This window comes from Ictidomys tridecemlineatus, chromosome 3 (genome assembly GCF_052094955.1).
Source record: "Ictidomys tridecemlineatus isolate mIctTri1 chromosome 3, mIctTri1.hap1, whole genome shotgun sequence".
NCBI lineage: Eukaryota > Metazoa > Chordata > Mammalia > Rodentia > Sciuridae > Ictidomys > Ictidomys tridecemlineatus.
Genome location: NC_135479.1, coordinates 138,888,714 through 138,912,371, shown reverse-complemented (window position 1 = coordinate 138,912,371; position 23,658 = coordinate 138,888,714). Strand labels below are relative to the sequence as shown.

At 43.4% G+C, this 23,658-nt stretch overlaps 1 protein-coding gene and 1 long non-coding RNA gene across 5 annotated transcripts in view; one reads left to right on the top strand and one right to left on the bottom strand.

The window, feature by feature from the left end:
• Positions 1 to 8,649, top strand: part of Tmem44 (transmembrane protein 44) — a 44,238-nt gene extending 35,589 nt beyond the window's left edge. For 2 of the 4 annotated variants that reach the window (XM_078043899.1, XM_078043894.1), the window contains exons 10-11: positions 3,949 to 3,981; positions 7,402 to 8,649. In XM_078043899.1, the coding sequence (XP_077900025.1) occupies positions 3,949 to 3,981; positions 7,402 to 7,512 (144 nt within the window). In that variant the 3' untranslated portion in view covers positions 7,513 to 8,649. The remainder of the gene's footprint in view (positions 1 to 3,948; positions 3,982 to 7,401) is intronic. The other 2 variants (XM_078043895.1, XM_078043896.1) reach the window with 2 other exon arrangements.
• Positions 89 to 11,470, bottom strand: LOC144376366 (uncharacterized). Its single transcript, XR_013436796.1, has 3 exons — positions 11,319 to 11,470; positions 4,579 to 4,655; positions 89 to 701 (listed from the first exon to the last, which is right to left on the bottom strand). It is a non-coding gene; the product is annotated as an uncharacterized LOC144376366 (long non-coding RNA).
• Positions 11,471 to 23,658: the final 12,188 nt, after the last annotated feature.

The window sequence follows — 23,658 nt, the reverse complement described above, 5'->3', positions numbered from 1 at the left end:
AGTTCAGTGGCAGAACTCACCCAGTTGGTCATGGCCCTGAGTTCAACCTCCATCCCACCCTCCAATATAAATAAATAAATAATAAAAATAGAAAGATGAGATTTTTTTTTCTGTAATGTTTTAAAAGGACTTGGTCAAAAGGCAGTTTGTTTAATGGAATCTGGGAGAGCTGAAGCTGGTGTGTAGTTAGCCATGAAAACATTATGACCTCTGCCAAGTCTAGCACCATCTCCCCTCCCAGCCTTAGGGAAGGTCACTTCTCCCCAGATGCAGGAGGAAGGAGCTGGACAGATGGTCTCTGAGGATCCACCAGCTTGAATTTAAGACAGTGACTCTTATTTCCTCAGTGACTCAGCCACACCTCCGATTCCTCAGGAATGAAAGAAATGTTGCCACATGCTGTATAGACTAGAGCTGCAGGGTGCTGCTCCCACAAGCATGAGAAAGTGCGCTTGAAGAGATGAAGTGAATTGCCCTGGGTGCTGGCCCACGGCTGGAATCCTAGTGGCTCAGGAGTCTAAGGCAGGACGATCACAACTTCAAAGCCAGCCTCAGCAACTTAGCAAGGCCCTAAGCAACTTAGAAAGACCCCGTTTTGGGGCTGGGGATGTGGCTCAAGCGGTAGCGCGCTCGCCTAGCATGCGTGCGGCCCAGGTTCAATCCTCAGCAGCACCACATACCAACAAAGATGTTGTGTCCACCTAGAATAAGAAAAAATAAATAAACGTTAAAATTCTCTCTCTCTGTCCCCCTCTCTCTCTCACTGTCTCTTTGGAAAAAAAAAAAAAAGAAAGACCCCGTTTTTAAATAAAATATTTTAAAAACTTAGCTGGGGATGTGGCTCCATGGTTAAGTTCCCCTGGGTTCAATCCCCAGAACACACACAAAAAGAATGAAGTGAATTGAAATGCCACATGCTGTGGCTCACAGAGATGATGGTCCTGGACACAAGTTAAGAATATGTGGAGCCAGCTGGAGCAGTCCCAGCTACTCTGGAGGCAGGAAGACAACTTAAAGCCCAGAAGCTGGAGGCCAGCCTGGGCAACACAGCAAGGACCCAGCTCAGGAAAAAAGAAGAGAGAGAGAGAGAGAGAGAGAGGGGGGGGGGGAGGAGAGAGAGAGAGAGAGAGAGAGAGAGAGAGAGAGAGAGAGAGAGAGAGAGAATATATGTGGAAATGCTTGTTATATATAGCAGGAGAAAAACTATTTGAATAATTTAATTATGTTTCATTAGAAATATATATTATTATATATGTTTCAGAGGTCTGTTTAGTAACAGTTCATAGAAGTGCTGTTTTAAGGATAGAATTATGGGACTTGTGTTTTTTGAAAATTTATCTATGATAAACACATTTTTGCTTTTTTTGTTGTTGTTGTTGTTCTAGGAGTGAACTTGAGATGTGGTGGGGGGAGCACTGAAGCACTGAATAACATCCCCAGCCTTTTTAGTTTTTATTTTGAGATGTGGCCTTGCAGAGTTACTGAGGCTGGCCTCAAACTTGTGATCCTTTTGCCCCAATCTTCCAAGTAGCAGGGATTACAGGAGCACATCGCTGTGCCTGGCTTACATTTTGTTATTCAAGCATGTAAAAGACTATAAAATGTTATTTATACAGATTTGGGGAGATGAAGAGACCTCACTTAAAAAGACTTGGGTAACTGGCCCTTAGGACATCATCATAATTCATTTGAAACAGTTTAACACAACAACAAAAAAATCCTGACTACTATCTCCACTAGAGGGCACTCTTCTCCAATTTCGATGCTGGGGGTTTATTTATTTATTTATTTTTAGGTGTGAATGGACACAATACTTTCATTTTGTTTGGTTTGGTTTCTTTTTTTAATGAGGTGCTGAGGATCAAACCCAGTGCCTCACATACAAAGCAAGTACTCTACCACTGAGTTACAACCCCAGCCCCCATGATGGAGATTTTTAAAGGCAGTTCTAAAGTTTTATTTCAATCCACTTGGGGAACTCAAAACCTTTTATGTTTGCTTTTCTTATTTGTTTGGCTTTAAATAAACTTTTTATTTTGGAATAATTTTAGGTGTACAGAAAAGTTTCAAAAATTAGTACAGATTCCTTTATGCCCTTTGCCCAATTTCCCTAATGTTCACATCTTACATAACCTTCCTACATTTATCAAAATTAAGAAATTAGCATTGGTACATTACTTTTAACTAAACCACAGGTTTTATTTGGATTTCACCAGTTTTTCCACTAATGTTCTTTTTTTCTATTCTAGGCTACAATCCAGGACACCATATTGTATTTAGTAATTTTTTTAAAGAAACAAATACACACTAACTATAATAATCATAAATTACCATTTACATTTTTGCATGAATACCTGTATTTTCCCAGAAAGGTGAAGGCTAGTATTTTTATTTAATTTCTCTTATTAGCCACCAGGTGCAGTGGCATACACCTGTGATCTCCACAACTCAGAAGGCTGAGGAGGCTAGCCTCAGCAACTTAGTGAGACCCTCACTAATGTAATAAGACTCTGTCTCAAAATTAAAAAATAAAAATGATTGGAGATGTAGTTCAGTGGTAAAGCACCCCTGAGTTCAGAAAATAATTTCTCAATTTCCATGACCTTTTTAAGTTATTGAACTTTTCAACCCCTACTTTACATCATCTGCATTTCTATTTTTTTATGGTGCTGTGGAACCACCATTTATGTTCAGTTTATGTTCCTGCAGCAGATGTCAGCAAAAGAGTAATCCTAGCTGAGGGTGTAGCTCAGTGGTACAGCATGTGCTTATTAACATCTATGAGACCCTGGTTTCATCCCCAACATCCCACCCCTCAAAAAAGGTGAATGCTAGGGCTGGGGTTGTGGTTCAGCGGTAGAGCACTCATCTAGCACCTGCAAGGCCCTGGGTTGGATCCTCAGCACCACATAAAGTAATAAATAAAATAAAGATACTGTGTCCAACTACAACTAAAAAATAAATTTTTTAAAAAAGTGAATGCTAAGGAATTGCCACTGGTTTTGCTAGATATAATCACAGCATTATGCTTACGACTTTTAAAAATAAGACTTCATCTATGAGATACATTCTAGAGTAGTTACAAATGAAATTATTTACTTTAAAATACTTTAGAAAATGAAAAGATTTGGGCACTAGATCAAATAAAATGGATTTATCCATTAGTGTTCATTAGATTACTCTTTTACTTTTCTGTGTGATTGAAAGAAGCTGTTTGAAATGAAAATTTGAAGGAGTTGAACAGCAGAGTCTTTGTTTTCATGTGACAATGACCCCAGATCCTGTGCACAGTTCATATTGGCACCTAGTAAGGTTAATAGATATTTCACAGATCAGCCTAACACGTCTGCAGCCCCTAGCTCTGTGTCAGAAATACAGGGCTCCCAGGCTGCGCAGGCACGCTGGAAGAGGGAGTGCTGACCTTGGTTCCCCGTGCTCCAGGAACTTGAGTCAGACATACTTGAGGCTTGGAGTAGAACCAACCCTGCAGTAAATGCTGATTAAAACTGAATCTTGGCTGGTAGCAAACACCCCATATTTCAAGGTGGGGATTTTATTTGCATCTCTCTTTCTTAGTTTTATGGGTTTGTGTTGAATCATCTCAGCCATGTGGTTAGCTTTATTATTATTCTTATTATTACTACTGTCCCTAATAACACTAATTTATAGTAATATTAATTTAAAAATCTCTACAGTCATTTTTCCCAGGGCCTGCAGCCCTTTTTAGTAATCGTGATTATTCTTTTGATCATTTAACTAACCTGTCACTGCTAATAACTGCTGCTTTTCTGCTTGCTGAAATTGGCTGTCCCTTTGCCCCTAAACCATCTGAGGGTCTGTCTCCTGGGTCCCTGAGCAGATGGGCTGGCACTGAGCTCTGCTCTGCTGTGCTGTGTGATGATAGCAAAATCAGTCCAACATTTTTCTGTCTCTCTTTTTATCCTGCAGCAGAAGTATTGGGAGGCCCTAAACTCGGAGCAGGTATGGACAATCATGCTGTCTCTCTCTTCCAGGAGGGACTTCTATGGCTTGATTTTAGCTTCTGTTTTTGTTAGAGGCTCTCGGATGATGGCACATGACAAAATCCATTAAAAAAAAAAAAAAGGATGTAAAAAGCAAGAGACAAGTTTGAGGACTAGCCAGGCTCTCTTAGTTCAGAGTCTTTTGCTTTGGGGGAATTCATATAAGCCCATACTATCCACTAGGGACTCAGAAAACAGGCATAACCCAGTGAAGATCCATGGATTGGAACAGGGCCTATGAGCAAGCGAGAGTCGCCATAGGTCACCAATGGTAGTGCTGGTGTGATATGGCTGCAGCAGCTGATATGATAAACAGTTCTACACATTTTTCTTTCTGAGACCTGGGGCACCTGGTTGCTGTCACCATGTTATCTTTGCCTTGCAGTAGCAGATGAGCACATGTTTTATGACAACTACCTGTGCCTGTCATCTCCCAGGATGGTTTCTGAGAGGAGAATAAATGCATTATCTTTTGTTCAAATTATTTTTATGAATGGTTTCCCACATATTTTTTATTACTTAAAGTGAAGTTTTAACTAGGCACAGTGGCACATACCTTTAATCCCAGTCACTTGGAAGTCTGAAGCAGGAGGCTCACAAGTTCAAGTCCAATCTCAGCAATTTAGCAAGACCCTGTCTCAAAATAAAAAATAAATAAATAGGGCTGGGGGTATAGCCCAGTGGTAGAACATTTGCCTAGCATGTATGAGGCCCTGGATTCAATCCCGAATACCATGCGGGAGAAAATGAAGTTGGTTTTTTGTTTGTTTGTGTTTCCTTCCTTCCTTTTTCTTTTTCTTTTTTTTTTTTTTGTACCAGAGATTGAACCCAGGGGCATTCAACCACTGAGCCACATTCCCAGCCCATTTTATTTTTTATTTTGAGAGAGGGTCTTGTCAAGTTGCTGAGTCTGGCTTTGAACTTGTGATTTTCCTACTTGAGCCTCCTAAACCCCTGAGATTACAGATGTGTCAATAAATGAAGTTTTACAACACATTACTCAAAGGAAAGGGATTTAAAATGTTGTCTAATACCTAGTTCATTTCAAAGAGTTCACTTGGTCAAAGTGGCAGGTTGTTTCTGTTTTCGGGCAGCTGATTTGGTCAGGATTAGCAAGAATAACTTTTAAGAAGTCATTTCAGCAGTTGGAGCCATAGTTCTCAAATATCCGAGCATCTAAGAAAAATCGTAGGAACTTGTTAAAATGCCAAACAGCAGGTAGGAGCTGAGGTGAATCCTCAGCATCAGTCTTTTTGAACAGTAGCCCAGGTCCTTCTGGTGGAGTTGGTCCAGAGTACCTTCTGAGAACTCTGATGTAAGATCCAGGCTTCAGCTCAAAAACAGCCTTCATCAGAGAGCACACTTCCATCCTCTGAGAATGGAATGGGCCCATACTTGTGCCACTGGGCAAGTAGGTCACAGAGGCTGGCCAGTGAGCTCTGTTACTTGGAATCTTTGATAACATCAGGGAATAATTTACTTAAAGGTGTCCAGCCAAGTCTACAACCACAAGTAAATAAGGAGTTCACACCAGGAGTGGCTGGTACAGCGGGCAGAACTGCAGCAACTAATCCAGCTCATCCCCAGGCCTATAGGGTCACTGGGGGTCTTCTTTAACATGATGGGTTTTTAAATCATCAAGTAGTAGAAGTTGGTTAAATTATTATCAGTGAATTTCTAATTGAACCAGCTTTTCTTTTCAAAATAGAGACATAATGTGTGTTTTGTAACTGGCATGACATGAATGTTATCTGGGAGACCTTATTTGGGACCTCTAAGAACTAGACTGTTTGATTCAGCTCAAGTTTGAACATCTGGCAGAGTGTCTTTGTCAGACATAAATCTGGGGTCTATGACCTCTATCCAAATACATAATCCAGCCTAGTCTGCCACATTTTCCATCACTGTTGCTTGTTTCTGGGTTTCCCAGTACTGTCAAATGTGACCTCATGGCTCAAAATCATCAGATATAAAGGCTCAGAAATGGAAGAGGTCTTATTATCTAATTGTTGATCCAACCCTCAGCTTATGTACAGAGAAACTGAGACACAAAGAAGAGCAAGCAAGTTTGTGACAGAAGGAGGACTTGGCCCAGACCCCACTTGCCTCTGGAGCTAGAACATCAAGGGTAGCACTAAGAATCCCTTGGGTCTTGACCATGTGCAAAGTTCTCTCTCTAATCTATCATCTGCAAACACCTTCATAAAGGCTATGTTCCAGCTTTTTTTTTTTTTTAACTTTTTACCCTTACCCTTTCCCATACTTAACTGAGTCAGATGATGAAATATTCACTGGCAGTGCCCACGATTCTGAATTGGGTTTTAAGTGTTTATTTTTTCAGTGCCAGGGATTGAACCTGGGGGCACTTAAACCACTGAGCCACATCCCCAACCCTTTTTATTTTTTGAGACAGGGTCTTGCTAAGTCTCTTAGGGCCTTGCTAAGTTGCTGAGGCTGGCTTTGAACTCATAATCCTCTTGCCTCAGCCTCCCAAGCTGCTGGGATTGCAGATATGCACTTAGACCAAGCACAGTGGCTGAAGTGTTTATTTTTAACAAATTGTCTGGGCCTCAAATTGAGAGGAAACACCAAGTGAGAGCCCTGTTCTTCAGGAGTTCATCATCTCCCTAAGAGAACAAGGCAGATGTCCAAAGAAAGACTGGGGCCATCCATGTGCAGGTACGGATGAGTAGCAGATGTAATACAAAGAAAGAAGAAGCAGGTGCAAGCTCACTGGGCTAACACAGCCAAGGCAGGCTTCCTGCCAGAGGAGGTATTTCCTCTCAAGAGTGGGTTGAGGCCAGGTATGGTGGCACTTGCCTCAATCCCAGCTACTCGGGAGGCTGAGGTGGGAGGACTGAAAAGTTCTAGGCCATCCCAGGCAACTTAGCAAGACCTTGTCTCAAAATAAAATACATAAAATAAAAAGAGGGGCTATAGGTCACCGGAAGAATGCTTGCCTAGTACACAGGAGGCTCTAGGTTCAATTCTTAGCATCACCAAAAAAAACCAAAGAATGGGTTTTTATTGGTCTTTTCCAAGAATGAATTAGGCATGGAGGTAGACATTTTCAAGATAAAGGGATTGTGTCTCAGACTCACTAGATAGGAATTTGCTGAATATGGGGGACAGTAGAAAGGAGGTGGCAAGGGAAATAGAGCTGGTCTGTTTAGGGTAATGGTTCATTAATTCCTTGATTTAAAGGTGTACTTGCTCTCTTTAGGTGCAGGAAACAGAGGCCTGGTTAACTTGACCTCGCCCAGTTGTCCTTGTCTTTGCCTGTGTCAGAACTAAGATTGAATTGTTTTTTAGGGTACGGGATAGTAATAGATGGAAAGGACCTGTCCCACCAAAATATCTTTGTGTCTTTTCTTTACAGTGGGATCCTGAAGATGTCAACTTTGAAAGGAACAATGACAACATGGAGATCTTCAGATTCCAGGTGCCGAGGGGCTCTTTGACGACACTAGACTTGACCTCTGCTGATTAGTATCTTCTAAAAACCAGTCCATCAGCTCAAAGACCAGGATGAGGCATTCATTAGTAAAACTGAGCAGAGATCGACCTACAGTGACACCCATAGCAGGAATTTAAGCCACTGAAGAAGCTGCCCAGGGAAGTGAGGAACCTGGAGCTGAGCGTGGCTGGTCTACCTGGCTCAGAATAAAACTAAGATTGTGGGTTCTATGGACAGACCTGGATATGCCATTTGTTCTGAAGATTAGAAGCTCACAGATGGCTCCTGCTTTGTAAAGATAAACCTTCATCCAAAGGACAACGGGCCCTCTTTTCCCGTCTTTCCTTTCCCTCTATTCCCATGAAATGCAACTGTAAATTCAGTATCTGCTGGATGCCAGGAATGAGTTCACCTAACAAATAGCTCATGTGTTTGGACCTCAGCAGAGCCTGTCTTGCAAGCCCTGGCTTCTGCCCTCCAGTATCTGCTGAAAGTTATCCATAGGACTGCTTGGTCAACCAAGTATCTGTGAGATCAGTGGTATGGCAAGCACAAGCAAAGCCAGTTGCTCTAAGCAAGAGGACTTCCTCCAGCCTGGCAACACGTGTGCGGAGGCAGGGTTTACAGGTGAGGGGCACTGTGTGCTTTAGGAGGTCACTGAGAGCATACAGAGGGTAATAGGTATGCTGGGACATGTTAATTCAAGCATAGTAACCCCATTTGAAGATGATTAGTAGTGTGATCACATGTGAGGGGAAGGGTGAAGGGAATGGGGCTAAGGACGGAACAATCACTAGATTGAATAAAATTTAACTGAGTGAATCAAAGCATCTCACACTGGAATATAGTGGTAAGTCAGAATCCCAGCAGAGCCACAGAAGTCTGCCAGGAGGGGGACTGGGATAAATGCCAAGAAACACAGCTCTGCTGCTGGCTGGCTCACAGTGACCTGTGACTCAGCTGCAGCTGCCCAGTTTCTCCTAAGGGCATGTGCAAGTCCCGGCAGCATGAGGAAGTGGGTGCTGGGAAAGTGGGTTGGTTCCACAGGTCTCTGCATAGATCCTAATCCCCTGGGTGACCTCTGAACTAGCAGAAAACTCCAAGCTACTTATTCCATTTATCTGCTTTGGGTTCCTGGTTGTCTTATAAAAGAACGATTGCTAAAGGCAACTTTGTTTTGTGGTCTTAGCCAATGCAGCTTTACTTTGAAGGAGGAAGAAGAGGTGAATAGAGGCCCAAGGCAAAGGGAGTTGAAGGGAACATGCCAGTAAGTGAAATGGTAGAAGCCTGGGGGCAGGGAAGGTGGAATCTAGTTGATGGTGCAGTGTAGATTGTAGAGGATAGAAAACACTGGAAAGGAAACGGAGCAGGGAGGCTAGGGAGTGGGTACTTCAGTCTGTGGCTGATGCTAGCCATGGAAGATAACCAAAGGGTGACTGACTTGCTCAGGGGCTCTGCTACTCAGTGAGCTTTTTACTTCTATTGCCACAGCTTTTCAGGAAACAGAAATGTATAGTCATGTATGGAATGAACATGGGGAACGTGTTTCATTTAAAGACTATTGAGTGATAACTGCAAGCAGGAGGAGGGATCAGCTTGAGAAAAGCAGAAGGCATAGGGATAGGATGACATTTCTGAAGTTCACCTTTAGCATGTGCACACACACTCACAAACATTTTCTCAAAGGGAGGTTGGATCGTGCTCTCTGAGGTATCAGAATCCCTTGAGTTCTCATAGGAGTGGCCATTCTCAAGAACACTAAATGATCTTGCTGCCTTGGAGTAGCACAAACTATTTCAGCTCCAGATGCTATTTATCTCCCTATATCCTATCATCCCAGTCTTTTACCTTCACAAACCAGTTACTATCATTATGGTCCCAGATTGTCTCAGGTCTCTTCATCCACAGTGAACCACCCTGGGAGTTTAGGAAGTAAAGTTTGGCTTTTATCATTTAGTGAGAACCTGCCTGTATGCAAAGCTCTAGAACCCCAGGACCTTTGTAAAGAGGTACCAACCAAAACGACTTTCTCCTAGTAGGAGAGCAGCTTCATTTTTAGCTATTACTCTGGCCACAAAGACTATGGAAGGTCCTTGCCCTGAGGACCCACTAAGCAGTGCAAAGAATTATCTCCACTGGAAGGGCTGGGAACAAACCATGCAATCATCCTATCCAGAGAAGAGATGGTGTAATATGTCTTAGTTGTCTTACCTATTATCTACATGGCCCAAAGCATGTTACCTAACCTTTGTGAACTCTTAAGGTAGACTAAGAAACCTCCCTAGAAAGCTTATGGTAATGACTAAGTGAATTAACATAAATGAAGTGCATTATACCTGACTAACAGCAGATTTTGAAGAGTGATTAGTTTCCCTCCTCCCTATATTTTTGGACACATATGCTGAAAGACAGTGAAACCAAAGAATCAGATCCATAGATGGAAGGGATTTCAGAGATTTGGATCTCCTTAAGAATAACCACAATAAGTGATTATCCAGCCCCTGCTTAAACTCATCTAAAGAAAACAACAACAGAGATTTCATCTGCCAAAGAAGTTTGTATAATTTAGGGAGAATTCTGATGACTCTAATTTTCTAAAGAGCCGGTATAGAGCCTGAAGAACTAGTTTTCTTATGTCCCTCTGATAATTCAGTAAATGCATCATCTGATGATATATTCACATCATGTTTGTTACAGTAGACATGAGCTACTAGTTTAAGGACAGGCATTGGGCCAAGGAGTATGATGAGGCTCCATTTCCCAGGTCTGATTCAGTGTAATATTTGTCATTTCCCTTTCTGGGTCAGTTTCCTCATTTATAAAATGAAAGCTAGGTTAGATTTATTTCTTCTTTTTTTGTGAATATGCCAGTTAGTATGTTTCCCACAGACAAACGGACATTTTTATAAACGCTCAGAAAAGAAACACAATGTTAAAGACAAATTTCAGATATGCCTTGAAGATATCCATTTAAGATGAATACTGGTGCTGGGATGTGGTTGAGTGGTGGGGTATGTGATTGGCATGTGCAAGGCCCTGGGTTCAACCCTCAAAACACACATACACACACACACACACACACACACACACACACACTCCATAACCATACTTCCCAAATTCTCTGCACTCCTTTTTCTGCCCTTTACCATTCTCCTTCAGATTTTCCAACTATGCAGGCACTGACCTATTCTCTTCGACTTTGTTTTTTCTGAAGTTAAGGTCAATGCCCTGGCAGAGATCGCTGTTTTGAATGAACCCAAGCTATACTGCAGTGCCCAGGAAGAACTCTTCAAGAAGTTTACATATGCCTCTCCTAGTATTCAAGAGTCACCACGTGAGAGGGACGATCTTAAGAAGTTCAAGAACGATACTAGATAAAATAACTTAGAAGTCTAATCTGCTTTTTCTTGATAACCCTGAAAGCCAAACAAACCATGGGACATTCGGGACAGTTCCTTTCGGGCAGAGCAAGTCATTAACCAGAGTTAACTTCCAAGAACCTCCGTTGATTGATTGCCTGGAGAATTCGCCACGCCCTCCCAATTCCCTAGGGCATTTTCCATCAGCGCTGGGTACTGGCAGGAGGCTCAGGTCTCCTCTTGCTAGTCCTCACTCAGGGTCTGCAGCTATGACGGCTGAGGGGTCTGTCTCCTGAAGAGCGCCTTCTCTAGGCAGTCCCCAGGGGGATCGTTCACAATCGCCTGAGGGCCAGTCGATGGCCTCCCCAAAAGAAGGGTGGTGGCCCATTGTCCATAAGAGTGGGAACTGAACCACGTCTCCCCACGCCTACCTCCTGGGAGAACCGGCCACACAGCAGGTAGCCCATTCAAACCACTCACCTCGTACTTCCGGGAAGAGGGGAAGAGGCGTAGCCCTGCGCGTGCGCACTCCGCAGCCACCGTCTCCCGCTGGGAGTGCGAGTCCCGCCCCCGCGGAGTCTGCAGCTTACGGGCTCCTGCCAGCCAGCGCAGCCGAGGCCCAGGAGACCACCACCAGCAGCTGCTAGCTGCTGTCAGTCTGTCTCCTGAGTTTTTAGGGAGTTAATCACATAGTTATTTTTTGGTTCCTAGTGTAGTTGGGACCAATCAACAGCCTTAGCCTGCACTGTAAACCATTCTTTAAGTACACTAAAAATTTTTTTGAAATAAATATAATACAGGTGCGTGGTTTAAAAAAGAAAATCAGATCCGACCAAGTTTATGAAGAACAACAATTCCCTGGCCCTCCGTTCCCAACCTGCTTACTTCTTTCCTTCCTCACAATCACACTTGCTCATGTTCCCAAAGTGTTTTGTCCAACTGTCTTCTCCATTGATTTTTTGTTTTGTTTGTTTTGCTGGTGTGAAACCCTGGGCCTCACTCAAGCACATAGGGTTCTATTAGTTTTGAATTGGAACCCAGCTGCTGTCAACAAAGTTCTAAGATGATAGTTTTTAGCTAAATTATCTCTAACTTCCATTAACTACAGGCTAATGAGGTGCAGTAGGTGGGACAGGGATACTGGCATGTTGAGAATGGTGTTAAGAACTGTCTACACATCTGCAGGTTACTGCGGAGTCCTTTGTACCACTAGAACCCAGTTTCTGAGTCCCAGGTTACTGGATCTGAGCCCACTCCAACTGACATCTGCCTTCAGGACAGCCTGGCAAGTTCTACCTACCTACTCTGGATTTGACCTTTCCCTCTATCCCTCTACCTCTTCTCCTGCAGATATCTTAGCCCTTGGAATCTCCTGTGGAAAACAGGGTTTTCTAACCCCACTACCAGAACAAAGGACTGTATACACTTTCACCACTACAGCCTTTCCCAAGGACAGCCTGGCCACGTGTGAAGAGAGCCATTTCATAGGCCTAATGTTTTAACCATCACACTTTGTGAAATGTGTACCTAAAGCTCTGATATTCAAATATAGGTTCTTAAGCTCCAGCCTAGGTCTGGACAGGGCTTGGGAATCTTAAGCTCCTCAAGTGATTCTGTCACAGAGTATAGAGGACCACTCTTTGAGAAACACTGTCCTTAGGAAATCAATTTAAAACTGATCTATTTGTGTAAGAAGATGTTCCCATGAAACTACTTAAAATAGGGGGGGGAGGAGTGATAAGTACCCCATGATTGGGAAACATTAAACATTACACCTTTATTTTTGTGTGTGTGCAGTATTGAACCCAGGATTGAACCCAGGGGCTCTCTGAGCTAAGTTACATCCCTAGCCCTTTGAATTTTTTGAGATAAGTTCTCTATAAGGCCTGGCTGACCTCAAACTTGTAATCCTCTTGCTTCCCAAGTAGTTGAGATTACATATGTGAGATATCATGTTCGACTAAATAGTATAATTTAATGAAATTACATTTTGCTTTGAAGTCTAAAAGATTGTGGGACAATAAACTGAGGTACATACCTGAATTGCCTTGAAATTATTTGGTGCGATGCCAGAGTGCAAGTTATTCTGATAATGAATTTCTAGTTCTCACATGGTGAAAAAAAATCCTTTTTTTTTAAAAAAAATTATTTTGGTGGTGTTTATAAAGTTGTATGTATGTTTGAACTTCTGAGGAGGCAGGATTGAGACACTGAAAGGCTGAGCCAACTCCACGTGAGCAGAGTGGCAGAGGATGTTTTTGATAGCACCCTAACCAGGAAACAGATTCCTGTGGGCAAGCAGTGACTCAACTCCCAGTCTCAGTGAGTCAACAGTGTCCTAAGGGACTGGCAGCCCTCTGCTGCAAGGGATGTAAGCAGGGCCTAGACTCAATCCAGGATATCAGTGTGACAGATCAGGGGTGGCAGAACAGATCCCAAGGAGTGGAAAGGGAGCTGAATCCTTTGAATGGGTCAGGTTAAAAAAAAAAAAAAAACAGCTACAAAATAAAGCAAGTTAAAAAAGAAAGAGAGAGAACACAAGCCAGGGCAGTGGCGCATTCCTATAATCCCAGCAGTTTGGGAGGCTGAGGTAGGAGAATCTGAAGTTCAAAGCCAGAGTCAGCAATTTTTGGACGCCCTAAAGCAACTTAGCAAGACCCTGTCTCAAAATAAAAAATAAATCAAAAGGATTGGGAATGTTGCTCAATGGTTAAGCACCCCTGGGTTCAATCCCCAGTACCCACTCCCCCTATAAAAGATAGAACACAAGAGAGCATGTGCCATTATTAGTAATTACAAGAGAAAATTTATTAGTATCAGAAATCATTAGATTCCATGATAGATTATGTGGAAGTTGGTATAGTGGCACACACCTGTGATCTCAGTAACTTGGGAGGCTAAAGCAGAAGGACTACAAGTTCAAAGATAGCTTCAGCAATTTAAGGAGGCCCTAAGCAACTTTGTGAGACCCTGTCTCTAAATAAAATATTTTTAAAAGGGGTAAGAATGTGGCTCAGTGGTTAAACAGCCCTGTGTTCAATCCCCAGTACCCCCGGCCCCCCCAAAAAAATAAGGCAGGGGGCAGAATTTTTCCAGAGTTCTTATTCTGAATAAGAAAAAGGGCATTTGAAAAACAGCTGGGATAGGGATGGGAGACAGTGTTGGAGATAGATTTAAGTGGCAGAGGGCTTGCCAATCATGTACAAGGCCCTGGGTCCAATCCTTGGCACCAAAATGAAAAAGAAAAATAGCCAGGCACGATGGTGCAGATTCATGGTCCCAGCTACTGGAAGGACTGACACAGAAGGATCACTTGAGCCCAGGAGTTTGAAACAAGCTCTGTCAAACCCTGTCCTTAAGTGTGTGTGTGTGTGTGTGTGTGTGTGTGTGTGTGTGTGTGTGTGTATGTATAAAAAATATATAAATATATAATTTTTTCAGGTTTATGTGGAGCAAGAGCTATTAAAAGCACATGTGTCCAAAGGGGACAATTAGTGAATCTAGGTGAAAAGTCTAAACATGTTCATGGTGTTATTCTTTCATCATTCCTGTGGGTTTGAAGTGCTTCAAAACAAGGCATTGGAGAAAGTATAGCAGTGAACAGACTCACAATTGGCCTCCTTGTTGAGGTGACTTCCCAGGGACTACAGTCACATTTGCCAGCAAAGGACCCCGACATCCAAGGACTGTTGTTTGATTTTGTGTTACTAGCAATAGACTTCCTGGGACTTTGTGAAGGAAGGAGCTGGACTAGTAGGGGCTGCTTTTCAAGCAGATTCCAAGTGTACTAGATTCTGAGCTGGCTGATGACGATGGCAGGCATTAAAGGGTGGACAGGTTCCATTTTGTCTGGTGTTGAGAAAAAAATATGCCCTATATCTTAGACAGCCGTGATAAGGTGCCTCCATGGACATGAGTAATGGTCAGACCCAGGGATGGACTGGCTAAGAAGTCTGGACAACGGAAAGCCTGGAGCACCGCGACAAGGAAATTCTTCCCCTGAATTGCCTTTTCCTATTGAGATAAGATAATGCACAATAAAGCATGGGGCTACAGAGAAGTGCTGCCACCACCCACAGCGAGCAGCCTTTGCACAGGCCTCGTGGAGGAGGCACGTAGCCTCCAGGGGGCTGACGCTGGCCTGCTACCCACGGGACAGAACCATTGACGTTAGATCCCAAAAGTCTGGGGCGGGTCGTGACTCCCAACACTCACCAGCTGTGGAACACTGATTCCCATTATTCTTTTTTTTCTTCTTCTTCTTCTTCTTCTTAGTTATGGTGCTGGGGATGGAGCCCAGTGCCTTGTGCACTCTAAGCACATTCTATACTCCAGCTACTAGCCACACCACCCAGTGCCTGAGTCCCTTTATTCTTTAAAAAAAAAAAAAAAAGACTATATATGTGTGTCTCTATATATGTATATATATCCCTCTTCTACCAGCCTCACTGAATGGTTGCAAAAAGTGATAACAAATCAAGAAAGGACTTTGTCAACTCCTGTGGGTCACAAAAATATCAGTTATTATCATTACTTACTCAGCATGAGGCAATTATTTCGTAGATATCCCCATTTAAAAGTCCAGTTCCAAATTTCCTTGAAAGTCACCTGGATGTCTGTTAAGGCAGAGTGCATTGTTGGTATAAAGTTGTGTGTACAGATGGATGAACTTCTCAGATTCCATCTCAGAACAGTTATTCCATGTTATTAAATGAATGCATGACACACATGGATCAATGCTGGCCAAGTGACACCAAAGAAATCTGAGCAGTTATGATAACCTTTGCTGTGATCCCTCATTATCTCATGGTTTCACTATCACATACTGGTCCTATTCTGTCTTCAGCTGGCACCCTCTGGCTGCTACAAGCAGCCTATCAGGACAACTGTGACCCTTGGAGAGATCACCCCTCCTCCTTTGCTAACCTTAACTAAGGGAACCCCTGCTTAGACTCCTAATATGCATTTCACCTGCACAGCCTCCTCCCAGCTGGCCCTGGAATGCCAGGTTAGAACTGATTCCAGAACTGATTCCCCACCAGCTCATGGAACCAAAACCTCTCTAGCCTTCTCCTTCCCAGAGATCCATCCTAGGGGCTGCAGCTTTTCTTGGCCATCCTGGAATCTGTAGGGTCCAAGGACATCCCTTTCCCTAGATAGTGCATCCATTGTTTTAAAGGAGATGACCATGGTAGGTGGTGGGATCCCCACACCCCATTCTGTTCAGAAGGTTGTTCCCCATGGCTTCTGGTGATGATCCTCCTAAAGGAGATTCCTCAAGCAATTACCAGGTGCTAACACCTACACTTCTGATGGAGCCACTGTCTGAGATTCCAAGGCAAGTTTTTGCTTCCATAGAGAAAGGAGAAAATCCCACTTGTCTATCCCCTGCTTAGAAACCATAGTATGTATAATTTTCAAAAACCCCAAGCATGATTCTCATATTCTGTCAAGATAGAGAATCACTAGGTAGGAAGATTGAGACTTCACGGTTATTAAAACAAGTGGCTGTGCGCGTATCATTTGAGGCTTCATCCCTTAGAATATTGCAATCCTCAAATATTAGAGCGACATTGATTCTTTGGGATTAGCTGCTCAATGATTCTCAAACTCGGGCAGTAGAATCCCCAGAGTGTTGTGTTTATAATACGGATTCCCAGGTTTTAGCTCAGCTTCCCATCAGTGACACTGGTTCAGTAGATTTTGAGGGTGAAGGAGTGGGGAGAAAGCCCATATCCTATTGAGGTGCCATGGTGAGGGTGCTGAATGAGGAAGGCATGGGCTAGGTGGGTGGAGGGCTGCCCCTGCAGTCCTGCCTAGGCAGGGAGTCAGGAGAGGCAGCAGTAGCATCTCAGACAGAATCAGATGTGAGAGTTGTCATCAGAATCTGGAAACAAATGCAGTTCTCAAAGTTAAATCACAAATCTCTTGCCAAATAATAAGCGTTCCTGTCTAGCTATCAGGGTATATTTTCAGATAGACGAAAAAGTATGTCCAAAGCAGGATCCCAATATCAGAACCCTCTGTGGGAGCGGAGGTAAGCCCCTGGGAATGCGCTGGGAAGACAATTGCTGCCAGTGGTCATGAGGAAAGCCTTGTGCTCCGATGACCTCATGGCTCTTTTCTGTCGCCGGTGACTGGACACTCCCTTCCCCTCTGCCCACCTCCACCCACAGGCATATCAGACAGATGACCACATGAGTGCAGGGGAAAAGTGTTCCCCATCGATAACACACTTTCTCATGTGCTGCTGCCCCCACCCCCAGCCTCGTCTCCCGAATAGCTCAAATAGTTCGTGGTGGCAGACAGAACAAGCGAGCAAGGTCACCCAGAGCTCATGCTTTCTTTCCCTGGAGATCCAGGATTTTTTTCCACCCCTTGTATTAGGCATCAAAAACCCAGGGGCACTCTACCACTGACATCTACTCACAGCCCTTTTAAAATTTTTATTTTGAGACAGGCTTTTGTAAATGCCCAGACTGGCCTAGAACTTGCAGTTCTGCCTCAGACAGAGCAGCTGGATTACATGTAGGCACCAGATTCAGGCATTTTTGACAAGTTGCAAAATACCTGATCATGCCTTGAATTCCTCCTGTGAAACCTTTACCTGGACAGCTTAGGTCACATCTATCCCCTGAATTACTGGGTGTGGTTTTGTTTTTCTAAGGCATTTGCACCATGAGAATAGTCCCACAGCTCCCCAGAGGGGTCAGAAAGGCTGCCTGGCCAGCTGTGAAGTAGGGAAGAGCTGAGGCCAAGGAGGCTCAAGTGCTTCCACCTGCAGAACCCACGGCTCTGGTGAAACCTCCATCGTATCTTAGCATTAAGGTGGTGAGTGACCCTGAGGTGTCTCCCTACCCTACTCCTTCAGAGTTAGTGACAGCTCAAATGGCAAAGCCAGGCCTGCTCACCAGTCCCAGCCAAATGCAGAGATCACCCAAAAAAGTCCTTCCCCCCATGTCATCACGCTCTGGAACCTCTGCCACTTGCCTGCCCTCTCGGGCCTCCTACTTGGCTAAATATTTGGGAACTGAAACAATAGCTTCACTAAAGCAGTGGTGGGCAGTTACTGGAAGGTCATGTGATTGTCCGAATTGAACCAATTTGTCAAAGACCATTTTCCTTTCACTCATCGCCTCTCCCACACGCCATGATAAGATAGGGTCCCCAGAGCACAATAATCCTTTCCTGAGATACAATTTAGAGGCTCCTGGGAAAAGAAACAACAGTGAGGCTAATTTTGGCTTTTCTGAGACTAAAGAAAAGCTCACAGGCAGGCCTTGTCCTGTTGGAGGAAGCCGGGGTGGGCCTCCTTTCTCCCTCAAGGGTATCTGCTGGGATCCCAGGGGACTGAGAACAATGCCAGGGGATAGGAGGGGAGGATGGGAACTGAGCCTTGTCCCTGGCTGCTCTGGAGAGATCTCTGAAATGACAGCCCAAGGCTTCAGACTTAAATTTTTTCTTTAATTGCCAACTCCTTATCATCCCTCCACCAACTAAATTATCAATGAATTAAGACTTGGGGATTCCTTACAGACACACCCAGGGTCCTGATGCTCTTCAGAGCTTTGTGAATCCCCTAGAGTTTTGGGGTAAAGTTGGCATACATCAGAAATTTTTTTTTCTGGGGTATTTCTTGGCTTTTTTCTGATACTCAAAGGGATCTGTGATCAAAAAAAAAAGTATGTGTCTCTGGGAAGAGAGACCTCCATCCCCGGCAGAGCTCTTGACCTTTCGGTTGATGCCAGTCAAATATCAGTGTACTTTAGAGTCATCTGAATATAAGGTTAAAGTGTAGATTCGGATTCAGTAGGTCTGGATGAGGCTCACTGTTAGCACAAAAAAGATCAGGCCAGACGCAAACGTCACGGGTCAGCTCAGCTCCTTATTCAGGAACAAAGTTTCATGCAGGAACAGGGTATGCAGGAATGAGGTGATACACCTCTGATGGACCCACTCTCCTGGTAGAAAAATGAGCCACTGGCCAAAAGGGAAGTTTGGGCTTATATAGGGTATACTTTGAGGTAACCTAATTATTGCCAGAACGTGTCTAATGGAGGGTCCAGGGTCAGCAGTTAGTGGACCAGATGGATGATCTTGAGTCCTTCGGGATCTCATTGTACTGTCACTGAGAACTTATTTTGGGAAGGATCAGTACTTCAGCTTCTTCCCAGAGAAAACTAGTCTAGGCTTGGATGGATATTTCCTCCCCAGGGCTTGTCTTGTCACTAGGAAAGAATGCATTGTGAAAGGATCAATGCTATCAATGTATGGCTTTCTTTTTTTACTCTGTTTTCCCAGGCTGCAGTATTTTGGAGTTTTTCATTCATATCCAACACTCACAAGTCTGCATTTCTGACTAACTGATGGTGACTCAGAGATGCTTATATGCAGATGACACTTTGAGTAGCAAGGCTTGAAGGTAAGCAGATCTGCTCACCCTCATCCTATACTATCCTGTTCAGTAAGTCCACCCTCCTTATTGCCACCAGAGGGACCTCAAGGCACCTCCTTATTGCCACCAAAGGGATATCAAGGTCTTCCTTGAGCTTGTTCTCCATTGTATCACTCCTGAGCAATGAATTCCATCATGCCAGACTTGGGGGTCAAATCCGTGTCTGAATCCTGCTTCTGCTGTTTACTAACTTTGTGACCATCTGAACTCCATTTTCTTTATATGTAAAATGGGAATAAGAATACCTACTAGGAAGACCAAATGAAATAATGGATGTAAAGCATTTAGCTTTCACATAGTAAAGTTCAATGAACAGGAATGTAACTTAACCATACATGCCCTAGAATTTCCATTTGCTTACAATTCCCTGATTGGACTCTTCTCCCAGGACCCTTTCTCTGATGCCTCAAACCCTCCCTGGACCCCTCATCACCATTTATTCTTTCACCTTAATTATAATACTGTGGGTGATTCATTTATATTCTCCAACAACAATGCCCAACATACTTTGGAGCACATATTAATAATATTTGCTAGTAAAATTAAAGAAATTGAATTAATTCTATTTCTTTTTGTTATGTGTGTATATAACATACCTATAATAACTATGCCTTAGCTACATGAATATATATGTTGGTATATTTGTGTCCTCTCTAAAATTTATGTTGAAATTTAGCAGTAACAGTGTTAATCTGGGCTACGAGGATAACTCAATGATAGAGTGTCCACCTAGCACACCTGAGGCCCTGGATTTGATCCCAAGCACTGTAAAAATAAATAAGAACTTTAAAAGCCTAATGATCAATAATTATGGGGTAGGAATGTAGTTCAGTGGTGAGCACTTGACTAGTATGCACCAAGTCCTGGGTTAGATACCTAGTACAAGGAAGGAAGGAAGGAAGGAAGGAAGGAAGGAAGGAAGGAAGGAAGGAAGGAAGGAAGGAAGGAAGGAAGAAGGAAGAAAGTAAAAGGTGGGTATTCAGGGCGTGATTAGGCCTTGAGGGCGTAGCCCACAAGAATGGATTAGTGTCCTTAAAAAAGGATTGGAGGGAACTAGCTGAGTCTTCATTCTGCCCTTCCATCTCCTCTGCCACAGGAGAATGTGGTATCCCATTCCTTTTGCCCTTCCATCCCTTCTACCATATGTGGACACCTAGCACCATCTATAAGAAAGAACCTTACGGGAAACCAAACCTGCCAGCATCTCCATGTTGAACATCCCAGCATCCAGAACTGTAAGAAATAAAGTTCTACTGTTCATAAATTATCCAGTCTCAGGTATTTTGTTATAGTAGCATAGACTATGAATGTGTATCAACCTATAATTGAAGAGATTAGTTTGTTAATTTCTTTTTTTCTAAATTAATTTAATCTTCAGTATTGTCTGTTACTTCTGTAATTGAATATTACTTCCATTACTTCTATTGTCTATTAGACCGTTTGCAGATCTCAAGAGAATAAGCAGTTCAGCATGGGCACTACTTTATACAGGAATCAATTCACTCAATAAATGTTTGTGGGCATCATGCAGGTACTGGATACAATAGATGAGAGCTGTGAAGATCATCCATTTGTTTTGCAACAACACAGGTGCAAGTGGCCTTACTTGACTCCAAGATAACTTCTGCCATCCAGAAGGGGACAAATTCATGCCATAACTTCCCTCTGTATGCCATTCTGTGCCTTCAGAGAGCCCACAAATACCAAGAGGCGTCACTCTGAAAGGATAAGGGAGATTCTGGCTTTCTCCAAAGATCTACAGCAGTTGTTGACTTAGGCAAAGAATCCCTGGCTCTGTTTCTCATCTTCTGAGTGCTTTGGGCAGAATATTTCAGTTCCTTGAAAAATTAATCCATGTGGCTACTTGTGTTCCCATCCAAATAATAATAAAGACCCTCACTCACCAGGCATAGTGGCTGGAGCATGCCTTTAATCCTAAGTACTTGGGAGATTCATGTAAAAGAATCGCAAGCTCAAGGTCAGTCTGGGCCACGTAGTGAGACCCTGTCTCAAAAATAAATAAATAAAATTAAATGAAAATAACTAAAAATAAAAGGGCTGGGGACTTAGCTCAGTGGTAGAACACTTACCTAGCACAAGCAAGGCCCTGGGTTCAATCCTGCAATAGATAGATAGATAGATAGATAGATATCCTCATTCAGGTAGTCTGTACAGCTTATGAAGATCTTTCACACACATTAGTAAGAATCAGCATCCTCATAACCCTGACAGGTAGACAGGGCTCCAGATCCCCCCCTCCACACTCACCTTTTTTTTTTTTTTTAAATGTTGTTCTGGTACTGGGAATTCAATCAGGTGCTTTACCATTGAGCCACATCCCCAGTCCTTTTTATTTTTTATTTTGAGATAGGAACTCCCTAAGTTGCCCAGGTTAGCCTTGAATTTGCAATCCTCTTGTCTCAGCCTCTCGGGTTAATGGGATCACAGGAATTAAGGGATTTATCTAAGGTCAGACATTTGAAACCAGAATACAGACCTACTTACTACTGGTCTATGAAACCTTCTGCTGTTACAGGATCTTGAATCACAGATAGAAAAAGAGCAGAAAAAAAAAAAAAGAAGAAAGGCCCCCAAATTCTATGTTTGCTCTTGGTGGGTTTTCTGAAGAAAGAGTAGGAATGAAGTGAGGTTCTGCAGCGGTGGAAGGCACAGGTAGAAGGGAGGGTGGCTTTTGTGTCTTTCTGCTCTTTTTCTGCCAAGATCTGTATATCCTGAAAGGTTAAAGGATTCTCAGTTCTGAATGCACATTTGAATCACATGGGGAGCTTTATAAAAACATACTCAGAGAAGAGTCCCATCCTCAGTTTCTTCTTCAGTTGTTCTTGGGGAGGCAGGGAAATGATAAGTTTTTACAAACTCGCCCAGGTGATCTATAGTATAATCAGGGTGGACAACTGGCAGGGTAGGACAATCTCTGAACTCTTCTAAGGAGGTGGGCTAGAACCTAGATTTTTCAACTGGCCTGCTTTTCACAACCCACTACATGGTCATTCCAGGTTTTAATTTATTATTTATTTTCTCAGACACCATCTTGCTCTTTTTTTCCCAGCCTCTAGACTCAAGGCTGGGGAAAGATTAGAGCAAAGAGAACTGTAGAATTCACTGGTCAAGTCCCTTATTTTATAGTGTCAGGCCCTCAGGGAAGCAATATGTTCTTAGGCAGAGCAAGGGGTGTCCAGCCTCCCTGCACTTAAGCCAGCGTCCCTGCCATGATGCCCAGGCTGTCAGGGGAGTTACAGGTGAGTGAAATAGTTCACTTTGGTCCCGAGTTCCCATAAGCCTCTCATCTAATAGTGCTTTGGAGTTTGGTGATAGTAACTCATTCCTTCTTCAATTTAATCACTACATGTCCATTCCCTAGAGAGGTAGCATTATTACCTACAGATGTAAAACTACAGGTGGAAAGTTGAGACTTGTCCAGGTCACAGTGCGATCACAGCAGAGGCTGTGTAATGGCCCTTGTTTTCCTAGAGGAAAATCCCTTCCTTTTCACCCCGACTTAGCTGTTCTGCAGCAGCTGGTCTCAGCTGCAGTGAGCTCCATTCGTCCCAGGGTCATACCTGTCTGAGGTGACTTCTGCCTTCCTACCATGCCAGGAAGAAGAGAGAATACATTCTAGAACACTTCCTGTCTAACAGGCAGCTGTGCATCTGTTTTCGGCAACTCGTACCTCTCTTGTGTTTACTAAGCTCTTTCACATGTTGTTCCCTGCCTTTGTGTCCTGGCTCAAGCTATCTTGGGCGTCCCTAGCTGCACCATTCTATCCGGAAAGCCAAAATGGCAGGAAAGCTCCCACCCAGGGGGTGGAAGAGGTGATGAGAGGGAAAAATATTTGGCTTCCAGTTGTCCTGTGGGTCAGTGGAACAGCTGCAGAAGTGCTCCAGTGTTTAGCCATGATGTGCCAAGAAGAAAACCCCAGCGGGCTCACGCAGAGCAGGTGTATCACCACCCACTCACACTCAGGACCTTCTGATTACAAAGGAGAAGAAGACTATCATCATCTAAATTTTCTGTCGTGTACATTTGCTTTGAGCTTTGCCCAGTGTAGAATCATTTCTGAAGCTTGCATGGTTTCACTTCCCCTTCCCGGTCTGCTCTAAAAACATAAGTGGCCACAGACAATGTAGGTCCAGAAACTGGGCATCTAATGGCTATGCAGCCAGCACAAAGTACACTCTGCCCAGTGATGGGTCTTTGTGTGATTATTTTTTGAAGGTGCAGCTGGTGCTTTCCTCTTGGAAAACTATAAACTCTCCACCATGTGGAAGGTTATTTGGGCTGATGGGAAATCCGATAGTGCAGGGACATCATTTATAGGTCTGTTGTCTGGAACAGCCAGTACAA